The 19,584-nt window shown below is 44.7% G+C and overlaps 1 protein-coding gene across 1 annotated transcript in view; it reads right to left on the reverse strand.

Annotated features, from left to right (window-relative positions):
• Window positions 1-8,165: 8,165 nt before the first annotated feature.
• Window positions 8,166-19,584, reverse strand: part of LOC116437408 (Krueppel-like factor 9) — a 30,031-nt gene continuing 18,612 nt past the window's right edge. Inside the window, exon 2 of the mRNA XM_032095068.1 lies at window positions 8,166-8,389. Within this exon, the coding sequence (XP_031950959.1) occupies window positions 8,166-8,389 (224 nt within the window). The remainder of the gene's footprint in view (window positions 8,390-19,584) is intronic.

The following is a 19,584-nucleotide window of genomic DNA, read 5'->3' on the forward strand; positions in this document are numbered from 1 at the left end:
CTTTTTCTCCGAAGGGAGACTGTGAGTTGAACTTTTTTTCCCTTCCCTGGAATTTCGGATTTTCTCTCTTTTCTGCTGGACTGCTTCAATATCAGACCACATCGGGAGGACTTTCCACCGAGCACAGAGGGCCTGGCCGTGGGCCAAGCCCCAGCTCCGAGGAGACCAAAGGGAGGACTCTAACACTTTCCCAGGTTTTTCTCTCCACAGCGAAAGATTTTATTACTTTAGCATTATTTTCCTTTTCCCATGTGGTTGTTAAATAAATAGTTTTTATCTCTTTCACTTTCCTTTGAGGAAAATTTATTTTTTCCCGAACCTGGTGGGGGAGGGGTGGTTTGTAACCTGCCTTCTCTCAGAGGATATATTTCTACATTTGGCCAAACCAGCACAACTGCCAGTTATTCTGCTTCCATTGCTGCAACTACTATCCACAGGGCATTTACCACCATCCATGAATCAGTATGGAGGTAAAGTATTGGCCATTTTTCTCATCCAGCAATGTCTAAAGCCAGCTGGATGGTTTTCACATCTGCAAACTGATGGTTCACCTTCTCCTTCAGCAGTATCTGCAACTTGTTGTAGGGGACTCCATGCAGTTGCTTTCCATCTCCAGTGCTTTCCCACAAGATGGCAGGACCCATCAGTAAAGAAGGCATATTGCTTCTCACTTTCTGGAAATTTATTATAGAGTAGGGCCTCTTCAGCACATTACCTCCTTCTCCTCTGGTGACATTCCAAACTCTTTGCCTTCTTGCCAGTCCGTGATCACTTCTAAGACTCCTGGATGACTGGGGTTTCTTATTTGAGCTCGTTGTGTGATCAGTGCAGCCCACTTATTCACATAGCATATGTTGCATGATGTGTAGAGGAGAGCCTCCCTTCGAACATCCAACCAACATGGGTAACCAGGGTGCCAGGAGGAGCTGTGCTTCAGTACCAATCACTTGTGAAGCAGCTCGAGCCCCTTCATAAGCTGCCAGTATCTCTTTTTCAGTTGGAGCATAGTGGGCTTCGTATCCTCTGTATCCCTGACTCCAAAAGCCTAGGGGTCGACCTCGAGTCTCCCCTGGTGCTTTCTGCCAGAGGCTATAGGTAGGGCCATTCTCCCCGAGTGTGGTGGAAAGCATGTTTTACATCTTGCCCTGTCCGGACTGGCTCGAGGGCTGCTGCATGAATTGCTTCCTGTTTACTTTCTTCAAAGGCTTGTCGCTGCTCAGGACCCCATTTGAAATCATTCTTCTTCCGTGTCACTTGATGGAGACAGCTGACAATCAGACTGTAATTTGGAATGTGCATTCTCCAGAAACCCACAATGCCTAAAAAAGCTTGTGTTTATTTCTTGATAGTTGGTGGAGACTGCTGTTATCTTATTAATCACATCCATTGGTATCTGATGACATCCATCTTGCCATTTTTTTCCTAAAAACTGGATCCCCTGTGCACATCCCTTTACCTTACTTTGTTTTACAGAAGAACCAGCTTTCAGAAGGATTTGTGACGAAATGCTAACAGCTTTCTCAGTCGTCTAGCTCACCGTTCTGTGCCTTAGAAAGCCCCGAGCTGCCTAGAGAGACGGCACGGGCAATCCCGCTACGCGGTGGCTCCGAAATGCAGCAAGTGATAGCTGTAGAGCTAATGTCAAAAGCAGAAGCAAAGATGTAGAAACATAGCCCAAACTCTGTGCCTTAATCTCATTTCTTTATTCCTCCTGTCCTGAGAGAGACAGGAGAGGCTGTTCATAGAAGGGAGGCAGGAGCAAGAGGAGCGGATCCAGCTGGGATCGGCCTTTTATTCGGGGGAAGGGAAAGGGGAGAGCTAGGGGTGGACCTGGGATAACCAGCCAATCGGACTCTGTTTCAGGGGAGTTTGTGCTACTTTCAAGTTTTACCCACGCTTGGAACAAAGGGGATTCAGAGCACATGGTTGAAACAAGTCTGGACTTGTCTGGCCAATCTCGGGGCGGTGCTGCACCTCGGGGGCAGGCAGCAACACACTATAATAGTTGTTATAGCTCCTATACTGTGTAGTAAATAATTCTGATTAAGATATTTTTGTCTAATCATGATCATAATAAATTATATATATTTATATAAATATATTTGGTTTGCCATCCTTAATTGTGTGGGACAAAGTTGTATAAAGGCTCAATTACACCTGTATAATCCTTTACACATAAACTGTTGACAAAGTCTGGGGCTCATTGGATCCAGCCACACCCAGACTCCTCTCTGGGAAGGAGTTTAGAAAGCAAGGGGGTCCTTTCTGCACCTTGTAACTCAACAGGAGGACTTCTCTAATAAACTTTGTCTGAAACTCCCACTCTGCCCATGACAGCCCCTCAATTCAGGAAGGACATTGAGGTCCTGGAGCATGGCCAGAGAAGGGCAATGAAGCGAGTGAAAGGTCTAGAGCAGAAGTCTTATGTGGAGCGGCTGAGGGAGTTGGGGTTGTTTAGCCTTGAGAAAAGGAGGCTCAGGGGAGACCTTATCACTCTCTACAACTACCTTAAAGGAGGTTGTAGCAAGCTGGGGGTTGGTCTTTTCTTCCAGGCCAGTGACAGGACAAGAGGACATAGCATCAAGCTGCACCAGGGGATGTTCAGGTTGGACATCAGGAAGAATTTCTTCATCAAAAGGGTGATTAGATATTGGAATGGGCTTCCCAGGGAGGTGGTGGAGTCGCAGTCCCTGAAGATGTTTAAGAAAAGACTAGATGTAGCACTTAGTGCCATGGTCTAGTTGACAAGGTGGTGTTTGGTCATAGTTTGGACTTGATGATCTCAAAGGTCTTTTCCAATCTAATTGATTCTGTGTTTCTGTGATAACTGATTAAATTGTTGGACTGTTTTTTTATAGTTTTACATATCACTAATCTGTAAACCAGAATTTTGAAGTATGTATCTATTACTTTTCTCTGTTTCTTGAATTTCGAGTTCTTTTACTCAGTTTGGATTATCATGCAGGAGATGCCAGGCTTTTCTTCTAATTGATGTTTATTATATCTTATCAGTAATACAGCTGCAAAGTGTGCCTCTTAGTTGGCAGGGTGGAAAATAGCCGTGAGTTTTAACTTTCAAGGCTTTTTAAAGTCTAAATTAACCAATTATGTAATACCAAGTATGGAATACTCACAGCTTTTTACCAGCTAGCACTCGTAGTTCAATGCCTTAGAAAGCCTCGAGCAGCCTAGAGAGGTAGCACGGGCAATCTAGCATTTCAGTAGCTCTAAAAGCGGCAAATAGTAGCTGCAAAGTTAATACCACTAGTAGAAGCAAAGAGGGAGAAATATAGCTCTTGGCTTAAGCTATAGTCCTGCTTTCAATAAGAGACAGAGACACACACGTTGTTCACAGAAGGAATGCAAGCCAAAGAGGGCAGGCCTGCTCTGAGGCCCCTCTTTTTTTCAGGAGAATGGAAAGGAGAGAGCTAGGGGCGGACCCGGCGTGACTGGCCAATCAGACACTACTACAGTGTCTGAATTACTTTCGGTTTTGCCCGCGCTTGGAACAAAGGAGTTCAGAGCACATGGCAGGGACAAATCCTGGCTTGTTTGACCAGGGAGGGGGAAGGGCAGCTCGGAGCAGGCAGCAACAACCAAGTAATATGTTTTGACTTACAACCCAATTACTAACTTTTCATGTCCTGCAGTGCGGAACTTTTTACCCAATGACAGAGCACTCAGATTTGTGAAGAACAAGGAGAAAGAAGAAGACATAAATCCACACCCAAAATTCTCCATATTGTTGCACATATATAATTATATCCCAGAAACCTAAATTCTCTAAACCCAGGGTGCCAACGTGTATCCAGTCTGGTCTATGCTGTGCTAAGTTCATCTGCAAACTGAAAATAAATCTGCAATGAAAATTTGTTCAAAACAGGTGTTGTATACCTTTAAAACCACAGCTTCTGTATAGTAACGGGCTTTCTCAGCCAAGGAAAGGAGATGTCCTAACTTCAGCACTATAAAGTATTTTCAAAATAGTACAAGTACATACAGTATTAGAGAAACTGATTTTCCTTTATTTCCCAATATTTGCAACACTCTTTCAAAACTTAACTTCAAGATGCAAAGAACTAACCTGGAGTTCGTATCATTAGATTTGTTCAAGATGTCCCTGCTTATTGCAGGGAGGTTGGACTGGATAACCTTTAAATGTCCATTCCAACCCAAACTATTCTATAATTTGATGATTTGTTGTTTGTTTTTACTAAATAAAAAACAAAACAAAACATAAGAAAAAAACCTTAAAAAGCCAAACAAACAAAATAATAAAATATAAATCTCCAAACCTGATCATTCCAAATATATTCTATTAGGGATTAATCACAGAATCACAGATTGGTTAAGGTTGGAAGGGACCACTGGAAATCATCATGTCCCTGCTCAAGCAGGGTGCCCTAGAGCACATTTCTCAGGATTGTGTGCAGACAAGTTTTGATTATCTCTACGGAAAGAGACTCCACAGCCCCTTTTGGCAACCTGTTCTCAGTCATCCTCACAGTAAAGTTCTTCCTTATGTTCAGGTAGAACTTCCTGTGTTCCAGTTTCTGCCCATTGCTTCATGCCCTATTGCTCGGCACCACCAAGAAGAGCCTGCTCCATCCTCTGACATCCTCCCTTCAGATACTTATAGACATTGATAAGGTCCTCTCCTACTCTTCTCTGAGATAAATGGGCCCAGCTCCCTCAGCCTTTCCTCATGAGAGGTGCTTCAGTCCCCTATTCATCTTTGTAGTCCTCTGCTAGACTTGCTCCAGGAGTTCCATGTCTTTCTTGCATTGAGGAGCCCAGAACTGGACACAGCACTCTAGATGTTACTTCTTTAGAGTAGAAGAGCAGGATCACCTCCCTTGACTTGCTGGCAATGCTCTTCCTAATGCAGCCTTCTTGGCCACAAGGGCACACTGCTGACTAATGAATCACATTAATCCCATCTGTCCTATGCAGAAATACAGTATACATTAGAGCAAATCAGATTCTGTTTAGGAGTGGAGTTTGTTTTGGTGGGGTTTTTTTTTTGGTTTTGTGTTTATTTGTTTGTTTTTCAGAAACAGGGCTTTGTCTCAAGTAATAATGACATGAGTCTGTATGTTCCATTGTTTCATGGACCAAAGTACCCCCATCTGTCAATTCCTTTAGAATGTGAAGAAGCAATGACAGTTCTTTAAATGTGAATTCTACCCCAACTATTTAAGCTTGGATCCCTAAATTTGGACATTTACATCCATATGTAGATTATTCCTGGTAGCCAAAACATTTACATATTGATTTAAGAGGTGTTTATCAGCTATAGCTCCTCACTGTAGTTGATAGGATATTAGGGTGTTTCATATTTTGAAGGCGCAGGCCTTAAATTTCCAAGTACTTTATTTGCCCTACAAAATGGCAACTATACAAACTGTATGACAAACTCTAAAGTTTGTGTGATCTTTACAGAGAAGAATGAAAATGAATGTGAATACTCCTTTGAATGCCACTGGGTTGCACATTGCCCTGATCCCACTCAACAAAGTAGCATTAACAGGTAAGCAGAACAATCTTTATATTTCTAGATCAATAGAAATACTGCAGTTACCTTCTTTTATTAGGAAGATCACGTGTTACTACAACTCAAATTAGACAACAGAAATTAAAGTTTGGTTTCTAAAATAAATGTTTCAAAAAGATGAAAGGAGTAAGAAAATGTTCTTCACAGAAGAAAACACATCCCTTTTTATTGCATAGACTGCTTGATATCCCTAATGTCTTAAAAAGTTCTTCTCACAGAGATGAAATTTATTATGAACTATATGCAATTATTTCTAATGCTGAAAGCTATATACAACAGTAGAAGAAAATACTGTCGGAGCTGATTTTTTTATGTATGTTTCTAGGAAGAAAACTTTTTATCAGGAAATACAATAAGATACTTGTACTAGTTTGAAAACAAACCAGTGGGAGGCACCAAGTCAGAATAACAATTTAATGGGGAAGTTAAAGAAAAGGAAAGAAAAAAAAACTAAAAGAAAGCACTGGTTCAAACTGACAGAGTCAAGATACAACCTGAGTCCCTGTTAGGCAGGGTGGTGGTAGCAGTCTGGTAGAATGGTGGCTGCAGTCCTCTGAAGCAGTGATCCTGTAGAAAAAAGGGTCTGCTCTTCCTCAGAAGGTCCAGTGGTGGCTGTGTAGCTCCTGTCCTCTGGAAATCCAGTGGAAAGGCCTTGTCTCTGGTGTTCAGCCTCAGCTTATATCCACGATGGGATGCTTGGTTCCTCCCTCTGGGTGGAGCATCTCACAATGGGGTAATGAGTCATGAGGCCAAGTGTTGATTAGGCTCATTAACAGAAGATAGTCCGGAGGGAGTTATCTCTGAGTCATGCAGCAGGACAATGATGGGCCATTAACAGCAAGATAGTCTGGGGGGAGGAGGCAAGGAAACACTGCCCCACCTGATTTCAACAGCTCCTGAGGATGGTAATAGAATACACTGCAACCCAGGACATTTACTGTACTTGCAGGTGTACTAACAATAATTTTATATAAAAAATTTACGAGATAACCTACATTTATTTGTGGGGGAAACACTTTGAATTTCAGTATGATTATCCTGAGATGAATTTGGCCCAAACATTCTAAGGGCTTCTCCTCCCCTTCCTCTTCTCGAGGGGCAAAAACAGAACAGAAAAATTTTTCTGGAAAGAAAAATGTGTAAGCATAATTCTATTCCTATAAGTAGTTGGGGAGGGGAAAAAAAGTCACCCATAACCTCTTTTAACACAGCAAAGATGGAATATTCAGATAATGACAATGATTTAAAGTTTTCTTTCAGTGATATTTTTGCTTCTCTTAAGGAGCAAAACATAGTTTTAAAATAAATATTGCCTTTCTCAGTATTTGATGTGTCATACATTATACAGGTACAATGCAAGGTACCTAGAGCAGCTTATGACACTAGAAATATTATGACACTTTCTGTGTTGTATTTCCAAATAGTTCATGGTTTTACCCCATACTCTACAGCAATAAGGAGATATGGGAGCCCTTTCAAAATGGTCTTGGCAATAATTTTAGCTGTTTTCATTAATAGAGTACTCTTAAAGAAATGTTTACTCTCTCCATATGCACCCACAACTACCATTGGATTTTGCAGGAGTTAGATAAGCATATAAAGAGAATAAATCTTTAAGGCAAGTATATAAAGAGAAAAAAACTTTAAAAGGAGCAGTTTATAAAGATAACAGCTGCTGTTATGCATCCATTCAAACAAAACACAGTAAAATAAAACACTGTTAGTGGCATTTCTATAGTAGAGTACTGTAGATATTGTCAAATGAAAGTATAGGGTTAACTGAGAGTTGTATTTTTTCTGCCCTCATACCCCTGCCACATTACACAGGCCGATTTCTATTTTTTCCAGGTAAGTAAACAATAGAGCTAAATACACGTGCTGTCAGTAAATGACTGAGCTGTTGTGACTTTCTTTGCTTTAAGTGTCTGCTTGAATTATACACTGGGAAAAGTGCATCTTATATTCAAAAGTATAGTTAATACAAAGACAAATTGAAAAGACACGTTTACTTTAATGGGTTGTCTTGAGTATAAATTCACCTTGTTTTTGTGTATCAATCAGATGCTATTAGTAATGAATGCAATGTTTCTCTTAACTGCCTTTTTAAATGAAGGATCATTCTGAGATAGAAGTAACCCCACTTTTAAAATGTGCTATGGAGTTTTTACTTGAGAATTATTTAAGTGACTCAGAACATGGGTTTACTCAAGAAATTTTAAATACAAGCAGCATTACATTGTTCAACAAAACATGTCCATGACAGCAATCAGAAAGACCTTGGAATCACACTACTGTGGTGTCACAGGCCAAACCATCCAGTCAGACATATATACAACCGTGTCAATGCTTTCAATTACAAAAGAAAGTCATTGTCTAGACTAATCACCATCCCTTCACTAATTCCACAATACACTTGCTTAAGATCGTTGTTACTAGCAACGGGTGAGTAAGGGGTCACAGAGTACTTATTTTTTTTTAAACTTCAGCTACATGTGATTTCAAACTGTGAATAGAAACTGTGAACACCACGGCAGTGGACTGCTCTTGCATTATTCACCATGTCCTTGTTGTGTCTCTCTTCCTCACTCCCCTCCCCAGGCCAGTTCTGCCTTCACAAGGAGCTGGACTTTTTGGATCTCTTGATCATGCTGGGGTGAAACTCGGTGTGGCGCCAGGCATGCTTTGTCAGGTGGTCACTCCGCATGAACCGCTTCTTACAGAGGGGGCATGGAAACTGTTTTTCACCTGTGTGGGTTCGGTAGTGCTGGGTAAGCTCATCTGAGCGACAGAACTTTTTAAGGCAGCTGGGCCACGTACAGGGGAATGGTCGCTCACCTACAGGGAGGAAAGGATGACAAGAAATTTAGGCAAGGGATATAAACACCAGCACATACAAGCTTTTCCACAGGACAGCTTAGAAGCTAGAGAATATGCTGCTGAAGGAAAAAGCTGCCTTTATTTCTTGCCATGGTGTCAGTGTCTGCAGAACTGTTGATCACTTACTCCATCAGGTTGTAGTTTCACCTCTAGCAGAAGCCAAAACCCCTTTCAACTGTGTGAAACACACACTACTGCAGAACCTTACATGACTCTGAATGCTATGATAACAACAGATGAGCTCTGCCTATTCTTGTACATTTTTTATGTTGTGCTCACTTCAGTGGTTTGAGAAAGGAACACCACTATTATTCCTCTAATACTTCCATTCTGCTGCATAAAATAATCTGTAACCATTAGAAAAGAAGAAAAAAATCTCATCTAGGACAAGTAATTCCACTCTGGGAAGAATTGAGCGGGGAGGGGATTGGGAGACCTGTGCAGCCTCAGGGCTACAAATATGTACAGCAAAAATGTTGTGGCTGTAGAGAGAAAGCCTATGCTCCTCCTCTTTTCCTTTCCTTTTTGCCCAGAAATCCAAGCTGGTCCACAAAATAAAGGACTCCCCTCAGTCTTTTAGATGGCTGATTTAAGGGCAAGAAAATTATCTCGTTATTCACAGCTCTATCAATAAACATGTTTGCTATGATGGTAAAGAACAAAACCAAACATCTTTAACTAAAATACACTGCACCTGTGTTTTAAAGCAATGATGTAAGGAGTGAGCAGTATTCACTATAATTTCCCTAACACCCCAAATCCCTTCAGTTCACCTCTGCAGGTTGCATGAGCCTTGCATTGCTACAGACCAAATTCTTTCAGATCTGCAAAGATGACTGTGGTGGGTTGACCTTGGTTGGCTGCCAGATCTCCACCTGGCCACACTCTCATTTTCCCTCCTCAACAAGACAGCGTGAGACAATAAGATGGACAAGCTAATGGGTTGACAGTCAGACTACTTTGTCCCAAAATGACCAGCATTAGGTAGTTTTACCTAGATGAACAAAAGTTTGCATGCTAAGGCCTCTTAAGCCAGCCACAGCATTGTGGTGGCCAGTGAACCTATGTTACAAGGGACAGAGAGTTCTTGATTTACCAAAATATGGGCATTGATCTAATATCGACACCCAACTGAGACAGACAAAGACTCTCTAACAGTTTAGAGTTAAAAAGTGTATGTTTATTCCAGCGCCAGGCAGCTGCGTGGGGTAGCTCCCTAATACGCAGTGCAAAGTTATAAGCTAATACAAAGTCTATTTATTTACAAAACTTTTAAATATTCAAAATACAAATGCATATTTATAACATTGAAACCTCCCATTCTCCGCTTCGTATGGTAATTAGCTTAAAGTCATTAAGCATGTGTAGTATGCTTTCGGTGGTCTCGAAGATAAAGTAAAAGTAGTTTCCCTTGGTTTGACCTTTCTACCTTTCTGGGTTTTGACAATACAAATTACTTCTGGTGACCTTCCAGTTCCTCTCTTCGTGACTTCTGAGTAGGTTCTCAGGTGGGGGAAATTGGTAATTGTCTGCATTTCTTTAGATCTATTTATCAATGTTTCTGTTTTTCATTCTAAGCACAGCTAAACAAATATAAAAGTGACAAGCAATTAGTTATTTAACAATCAGTTACTTATATCTTAAAGCTTATTTCAGGTCCAGCTCTTCTTAACTAATTATTAACTTTTAATTAATTCCAGCTGGGCCATCTACTTTAACTAATTTCAACACAGCTAACCTTTACCTAAAATCTTAATGTTTTTTTAAAAATCCATGTTTCATTCTCAGTAAGACAAGTCCCTAGTACCACAAGAACCTCTTTAGGTTAGGGTGACCAGAAAGGCTTCTCCCAGGATGCATTGTTCTGTTATGGTAATCTACCCCTGTTCGGCTTTCCTGGTTGGCTGTTGGCCCTTGCCCCTCGCCACTCCCCCAGAGCTTCCCCATTGGTCCCCATTCCCTAGTCCTGCCTTTTCCCCGCCCCTGGATAAAACCCTGAGTTTTCCTGTGTTCTCGGTCTTTTGCCTCTGACTTGCTGACTTCGGCGGGGGGAAGACATGCAGACAATCAATGTGATTGATAAAGCAAGCTTCATTTATTGGCAATACAGAGGCACTTATATAGTGTGAGAGTACATGCTTATCAGTTCTTTAATTGGTTTAAACTTACAAAAGCGCATTCTTACTTCTACATAATTGGGTTAGATAAAAGACTACATTTGGCAAGCTTCTATTATTTATGTTTTGACTTGAGAAATCAAAGTTCTCCTCCCTTCTCAGGGTCAGTACATCTTATCAGCACAGCACTGTACCTCCTTAAAACTCACTTTTAGTTCTCAGGCCTGTTTCTCATGCAGGCATTTTCTCATGCAGGCCTTTGCTCATGCAGGCCTTTGCTTGTACAGCTCTTTTATTGATCTGTACCCTTCATCTTTCAACACCTCTGACCCTTCTACAGTGTGGAAGCAATAAATGCTCCTGTGGGAACCCACGCAAGGACCCTTCCTGCCTCTTTGCCGCCGACTTTATACTGAAGCTAGCCATGTGTTTGTGCGTGCACGCGTGTGAGCCCACAGAGCCGGACTGAGACAGTAATACAGCATAGCCTGCTCCCAGTGTAATTTCTTTCCTCATCTCACAGCAAGACTGGCTCTTGGTCGAGGAAGAAGAAATCAGAAATAGTAAAATGCCAGTTTAGCCTGGTACATTAATCCAGGGCAGGGTGGAAACGTTACTGCAAGCAATTCTGGCCTGTGGGTCATTTTTTACATATTTCTTGGCTTCCTGCTGTATGTTTTTAAACATGATTGGAAGCCTTTCTGTATAAAAAAAATTAAAGCTTTATGTTTGCTCATATACACAAAGGCCATGATCACAGCTACAACCCAGGGCACTACTGGGAAGTGTGCACAACCATACAGAGTGCTTGTGTGATGGCACCATGCTAACTGCTCTCTTCTGGCTTTGTTTGATGTCCGTACATGATATTTGAGTCAAACATTTCACTTGTACTACCCTTTTACTATCTCATGGTTTCTGTCACAGCTTCTTGAAGCAGGCATCAGTAGGAGGTGCAGAAAAGCTTTCTAGATCTCCCAGGGAATGTAGGAGAAGTGATATAAATCCTGCATGTGTGGAGGCATCTAGTAAATGGCTCTATATCAGGTACCTAGGCTCCAGAGTAGTGGAAAAAGTTCAGACATTCTGCCCCTTACCCAGAAACAACATTTCTTATACTCTACCTCAGGAAAGCTCTTCAGCCTGCAGAAATGACAAATTCTATTAGAAATTAGGTATCTAGGTTGGATAACAAGGTGCTACTGACATCTGTGCTCTAGTCAGACATTCCCCTCCCCTGCATGTTTTTCCCCTTACTACTGCTAAGGCTTGAAATGAGCAGAATAAACCCTTAATATGAAGTGGTTTTACAGATAGGCAAAGCCTTACAGAACAAGGGCCTTGTTGCCTTTGTAAAATCATAGCCGACTCCTTGTATTTCAGCTAAGTAGAAAAGGATTCTGGGAATGACTCAGCTGGAATGGAGGTGGAAAACGCGTTACGTAACTGTAGAAAACAAGTTTTATAACCATCACGTGTTCACATCGTGGTTTATGGTGGTTGGTTTGAATTATATTTGTTTGGCTTTAATGGAATGTTACTGATAAAGGCCTAATTGCTTAAAAAGGCCAGGTTTTTGGAATAAACGAGCTCCCCTTTGCACCTGCCTGAGGACTCTGCATCACTTCTTATCACAACAAAGTGGTATTATGTACTATTTCCTTTGTTGCCTATATGCTTGTTTTAAAATAAGCTGTAGCTCGTTCAACCTATATTTTAATTGATGGAGGAATGGCCACTGAAGTATGAACAATACCTTAGAACCATATGCAATAGAATCTGAACAAGAGAGAAGACTTTATTCAAAAGACATATCCAGGGCAGCTTACAGAAGCAACAAATGAAACAAATTCATTTAAAGGTTATTGGAATAGGTATCTGTCCTGGGTTGCAGTGTATTCTATTACCATCCCCATCAGCCGTTGAAATCAGGTGGGGCAGTGTTTCCTTGCCTCCTCCCCCCAGACTATCTTGCTGTTAATGGCCCATCATTGTCCTGCTGCATGACTCAGAGATAACTCCCTCTGGACTATCTTCTGTTAATGAGCCTAATCAACACTTGGCCTCATGACTCATTACCCCATTGTGAGATGCTCCACCCAGAGGGAGGAACCAAGCATCCCATCGTGGATATAAGCTGAGGCTGAACACCAGAGACAAGGCCTTTCCACTGGATTTCCAGAGGACAGGAGCTACACAGCCACCACTGGACCTTCTGAGGAAGAGCAGACCCTTTTTTCTACAGGATCACTGCTTCAGAGGACTGCAGCCACCATTCTACCAGACTGCTACCACCACCCTGCCTAACAGGGACTCAGGTTGTATCTTGACTCTTGTAGTGGTTTGGTTCAAAATACTCATTACTGTTTATCTGCTGTGAGATAAGAATTAGGAGAAATGCAAAACAGGCACTAAACTTGAAAGAATATAAAGAAGTTTATTAACAGACCTAAAAGAAGAAAAAAAATTATACCACCTTCAGAAGTCTCCTCCTCCCCCCACCTTCCTCCCTTCTCCCACTGACAATGTAAAAAGACAACCCTTAAGATGTTCAGTCTGTTTACCACTTCCATAATAACCTTGTTCAGTCCATTTAGAAAGAGAAGTCTCTTCTTGCTCATGCTATGAAAACATTATCACAACGAGACAGCCGCCCACTTCCAAATATTGTTCAGTCCATTTAGGAAGAGGAGTCTCTCTGCCTGCGTGTGAGTCCTTTCCCCCGACTTGCAGCTTTTCCCGCAACTGCTTTCGAGGGTCCACTCTTGAAGTTTTTTGGGGTACAATTTTAAGGTTGAGCCGTTCAGAAACAAAAACAGAGGCCCTTCTCCTTCCCTGGGAGCAAAGGGTCTTCCTCATCTTCATCTTTAGGACTATCTCTGGGAGCATCTCTAGGAACTGAGGTTTTCTCCTTTCCCATTTGGAGCAAAAGTCCTCATCTGGTTCATCTCTACGGACTGAGGTTTTCTCCTTTCCCGTTTGGAGCAAAAGTCCTCATCTGGTTCATCTCTCCCTGTCCAAACTTCTCATGAAATTACAGCTGCGTCAGCATCTGCCTATCTCAGCGCAGGTGCTTTTGCCTACGAGTTGAACACTCCACCCCCCATATCTTCATGAAATTACAACAGGATACTCTGATATATCATAGCTTCACAACAGACTTTCAGCTTTAAGCATCTCCTCTCTCTCTTCCCTCAGGTTTTCAGCTCTTCACAGCAGTAAAAGGGTTAATCTCACCTCGGCCTTGCAGCTTTGCAGCTGGAATGTTGAATGTTTCTTATTGCAGTGGAGAGGGGGGAGAGCCGAGCCGCTCCGGCTGCCCACGGCAAGGCAGTGGGGGGGGTTCCACGGCTGGAACAGGTCCATGGCTTCAGGATGGCCGTGGCCCGGCCCGGCCTGGCCCAAGCAGGGCCTGGCCGGGCCCGCTGGCCCCCACACGGGCCCTGCAGCCACCTGTCCCAGCGCCGGAAACGAGAGAGAGCTTGGAGGGGGAGTTTGCCTATTCTTAAATGTGGATCACAGAGGTGATCACAACTTTAAGTGGCTTAGAGAATTGTCCATATCCAAACTGGCCAGCTGATAGGTTCTATCAGTTCCCAGAGGAAACTGTAAGCACCCCTTAGCAAGGACGTCCCTTCCGGGACTATGCTTGCTAACCTATGACAACTCTGTCAGTTTGAACCAGTGTTTTCTTTTAGTTTTTTTTTCTTTCCTTTTCTTTAACTTCCCCATTAAATTGTTATTCTGACTTGGTTTGTTTTCAAACTAGTACATAATTTGGCACCCAATGTGGGGCGGCTCTGAGAGAAAGTCAGAATTACAATTTTGTGTTAACGGAAACCTATTCACCATGGTGCTCAGCTTGTCTACGTGGGTACTGTATCTTGCTCTCTATATTTTTCCTCACATGGGGAACTACCTGCCTGTAGTATTACTCCTGTTAAAACCAGGGAATGGTATGAGAATTGCTTTAATGGTTTATTATGTCTACAGCATAATAACCTGCGAGGCGATGAATACCATTCGGAGTATATACTCAGTTTTGTTTGGCTGTCCTATTCTGGGCTCCTATGTCTGGGATCTCCTCAACAATCGCACCCAGCCCCTGGTGGGAGTAGAGAGTGGTTTCTTCCAGCCTTTCAGGCCAGGCACAGCAGTTTTTGAAAATATTGAATTCCCTCTGGATGTCAAAGACGGCATAAACTTGCTGTCAGTTCTGCTTTGTCTTCTCTGTACAGCCTGCACCATGTACACCATGCTTAGAGCTATGGCACAGCATCCTCAGGATGAGGGAGGGAAAAAGAGCAGAGCAACAAACACCATGCCTACGCAGACTGACACAGAGGAGAAAGGAACCAAATGCAAAGCAACAGCGTCCATGTCCATGCAGACTGACACAGAGGAGAAAGAACCCAGACACAAGACAACAGCGTCCATGTCCACGCAGACTGACACAGAGGAGAAAGAAACCAAATGCAAAACAACAGCGTCCATGTCTACGCAGACTGACACAGAGGAGAAAGAACCCAGACGCAAGACAACAGCGTCCATGTCTACGCAGACTGACACAGAGGAGAAGGGAACCAAAAGCACTGTCAGCGTCCCCATGCAAACCATCACTGAACCAGAACAGCCTAAACCGATTGCAGTTGCCCCCGTGCAGAAGAAGAAATCAAAAAGCAAATCAGTCCGCATAGTGACTGACGAGGATGCAGCAGGACCTTCGCACCCAGCAGAAGAGGCAGAGCCAGAGATCATCACTCGGTCGCTATCCCTGGGTGAGCTGCGTGACCTGCGGAGGGAATTCACCCGCCAGACAAACGAGTCTATCCTGACCTGGCTGCTCCGCATCTGGGACGCTGCAGCCAATGACACCATTCTGGACGGAAGTGAGGCCAGGCAGCTGGGATCTCTGTCCCGGGATGTGGTCATTGACCAGGGGATCGGGAGAACCCAAGAAACTCTCAGCCTCTGGCGGCGACTGCTTACAAGTGTAAGGGACAGGTACCTTTGTAAAGAAGACCTCCAGGTGCACCAAGGAAAATGGAGCACAATGGAACAAGGTATCCGGTGCCTGAGGGAATTGGCTGTGCTGGAGATCATTTTCTCAGAAGACGAGAGATTTCCTAAGAGCCCAGATGGTGTCCAGTGCACGTCACAGATGTGGTTGAGGTTTGCACGCCTTGGACCAGAGATATACTCCGGTTACCTGGCAACACTGCAATGGAGGGAAGGCGAGGACAGGGTGGGCATCTTGGTGAACAAACTGAGGATTTACGAGGACACCGTCACAGCCCCGTTTGGCACCCATGTCTCATCCGTGGAAACAAGTCTTTTGGCTGAGCAAGTCCGGAGCTTGATTGAAGAAGGCCATCAGAAATTGAAAAAGGAACTTAAGGAAGAGATTTACCCGATCTCGCCAGAACCAACAAGAGTCTCTGCCATTAGGAGCCGGCGTCCCCCAACCAGGGAGAGAGGATACACCCCACGAGGTAATCTCTGGTTTTTCCTTCAGGAACATGGAGAAGACATGAGTAAGTGGGATGGAAAACCCACCTCCTCCTTAGCAGCTCGGGTACGTGAACTAAAAAGAGGGACAACTACCACAAGAAGCGCATCTAGAGTCAACGCTGCTCCGGTCTCTCGCACACAGAACTCCAGACGGTACCGGAATGATAATATGACCGATCCTCTTGAAGGGACCGCAGGAACGTATTCACCGGAAGGGAGCAACATGCAACATGACCAGGAATAGAGGGGCCCTGCCTCTAGCCGGGTAGAGGAAAGGGAGAATCGGGTCTTTTGGACTGTGTGGGTCCGATGGCCTGGCACATCTGACCCACAAAAATACACGGCTTTGGTTGACACCGGTGCTCAATGTACTTTGATGCCATCAAGGTATGTGGGAGCAGAACCAATTTCTATTTCTGGGGTGACAGGAGGATCCCAGCAGCTGACTGTACTGGAAGCTGAAGTGAGTTTAACTGGGAACGAGTGGCAGAAACACCCCATTGTGACTGGCCCGGAGGCCCCGTGCATTCTCGGCATAGACTATCTCAGAAATGGATATTTCAAGGACCCAAAAGGACATCGTTGGGCTTTTGGGATAGCTGCTGTGGAGACAGAAGATATCAGACAACTGAGTACATTGCCTGGCCTCTCAGATGACCCCTCTGCCGTGGGACTGCTAAGAGTTGAAGAACAACAGGTGCCAATCGCCACAGCAACAGTGCACCGTCGGCAATACCGCACCGACAGAGACTCTGTGGTTCCCATCCATGAGATGATTCGTAAACTGGAGAGCCAAGGGGTGGTCAGCAAGGCCCATTCACCTTTCAACAGCCCTATATGGCCAGTGCGTAAGTCCAGTGGAGAATGGAGGCTGACGGTGGATTACCATGGCCTGAATGAGGTCACGCCACCATTGAGTGCCGCTGTGCCGGACATGTTGGAACTTCAGTACGAGCTGGAGTCCAAAGCAGCGAAGTGGTACGCCACTATTGACATTGCCAATGCCTTCTTCTCCATTCCTTTGGCAGCAGAATGCAGGCCCCAGTTTGCTTTTACCTGGAAGGGTGTGCAATACACCTGGAACCGACTGCCCCAGGGGTGGAAGCACAGTCCCACCATTTGCCACGGACTGATCCAGACTGCATTGGAAAAGGGTGAGGCTCCAGAACATCTGCAATACATCGATGACATCATTGTGTGGGGAAACACAGCAAAGGAAGTGTTTGAGAAAGGAGAGAAAATCATCCAGATTCTCCTGGAAGCTGGCTTTGCCATCAAAAGGAGCAAAGTCAAGGGACCTACCCAAGAGATCCAGTTCCTGGGAGTAAAGTGGCAAGATGGACGATGTCAGATTCCCACCAAGGTCATCAATAAGATCACTGCAATGTCTCCACCGACCAGCAAGAAGGAAACACAAGCTTTCCTAGGCGCCATAGGTTTCTGGAGGATGCACATTCCCGAGTACAGCCAGATTGTGAGTCCTCTCTACCTGGTTACCCGCAAGAAGAATGATTTCCACTGGGGCCCCGAACAGCAGCAAGCCTTCGCCCAGATCAAGCAGGAAATCACTCATGCGGTAGCCCTTGGCCCAGTCAGAACAGGACCTGAGGTGAAGAACGTGCTCTACTCTGCAGCCGGGAACAATGGTCTGTCCTGGAGCCTCTGGCAGAAGGTGCCTGGTGAGACTCGTGGCCGACCACTGGGATTCTGGAGCCGAAGTTACAGAGGGTCTGAAGCCAACTACACTCCCACAGAGAAGGAAATCTTGGCAGCCTATGAAGGAGTCCAAGCTGCCTCAGAGGTAATTGGCACTGAAGCACAGTTGCTTCTGGCACCCCGACTACCGGTGCTGGGTTGGATGTTCAAGGGAAAGGTTCCTTCCACACATCATGCCACCGACACCACATGGAGCAAATGGATCGCCCTCATCACACAGCGTGCCCGTATTGGAAACCCGAATCGCCCTGGGATTCTAGAAATTATAACAAACTGGCCTGAAGGTGAGACTTTTGGATTATCTTCTGAAGAAGAGGAAGAGCAAGTGACTCGTGCTGAGGAAGCCCCACCGTATATTGAGCTACCGGAGACTGAAAGACGCTATGGCCTCTTCACTGATGGTTCCTGCCGAATTGTAGGCGCTAACCGGAAGTGGAAAGCTGCAGTATGGAGCCCCACACGACGAGTTGCACAAGCTACCGAGGGACAAGGTGGATCGAGTCAGGTTGCAGAGCTTAAAGCCATCCAGCTGGCTTTGGATATTGCTGAACGAGAGAAGTGGCCGAGGCTCTATCTCTACACCGACTCATGGATGGTAGCTAATGCTCTGTGGGGATGGCTGGATCGCTGGAGAAAGGCCAACTGGCAGCGCAGAGGGAAGCCCATCTGGGCCGCTGAGATTTGGCAGGACATCGCCGCCCGAGTAGAGAAGCTGACCGTGAAGGTTCGACACGTGGATGCGCACGTACTCAAGAGTCGGGCTAATGAAGAACATCGCAACAACGAGCAGGTGGACCGAGCTGCCAAGGTGAAAGTAACACAGGTGGATCTGGACTGGCAGCACAAGGGAGAATTATTCCTAGCTCGTTGGGCCCATGATGCCTCTGGTCATCAGGGGAGAGATGCAACATACCGATGGGCCCGTGACCGAGGGGTGGACCTTTCCATGGACAGCATCTCACAGGTCATCCACAGTTGTGAGACCTGTGCTGCAATCAAACAGGCCAAGCGAATGAAGCCTCTGTGGTACGGTGGACGATGGTCAAAGTACAGGTATGGGGAAGCCTGGCAGGTTGACTACATCACCCTTCCCGAAACCCGCCAAGGCAAGCGCTACGTGTTGACCATGGTTGAAGCGACAACTGGATGGCTGGAGACCTACCCTGTACCTCATGCTACAGCCCGGAACACCATCCTGGGCCTGGAAAAGCAAGTCCTGTGGAGACATGGCACCCCTGACAGGATCAAGTCGGACAACGGGACTCATTTTAAGAACAGCCTCATCAACACCTGGGCCAGAGAACACGGTATCGAATGGATATATCATATTCCTTATCATGCACCAGCTGCTGGAAAAGTTGAACGCTGCAATGGACTACTTAAAACCACCCTAAAGGCACTTGGTGGGGGGACCTTCAAAAATTGGGAAGTGAACTTAGCAAAGGCCACCTGGGTGGTCAATACCCGAGGGTCCATCAATCGAGCTGGTCCTGCCGAGTCTGAACCCTTGCACACAGTGGATGGAGATAGAGTCCCTGCGGTACACCTGAGGGGTATTTTAGGAAAGACTGTTTGGATTAATCCCACCTAAGGCAAAGGCAAACCCATCCGTGGGATTGTCTTTGCTCAAGGACCTGGTTGCACTTGGTGGGTAATGCAAAAAGATGGGGAAACCCATTGTGTACCACAAGGAGACCTAATCTTAGGTGAGAACGGTGTGTAGGGTTTCATTGTATATATATGTATGTGTGTGTGTAGAGTTTAAAGAAGGTATTGATTTGGGATGATGTAGATGGTAATAGAATAAGG

This window comes from Corvus moneduloides, chromosome W (assembly GCF_009650955.1).
Source record: "Corvus moneduloides isolate bCorMon1 chromosome W, bCorMon1.pri, whole genome shotgun sequence".
In the NCBI taxonomy this organism is placed as follows: Eukaryota; Metazoa; Chordata; class Aves; order Passeriformes; family Corvidae; genus Corvus; species Corvus moneduloides.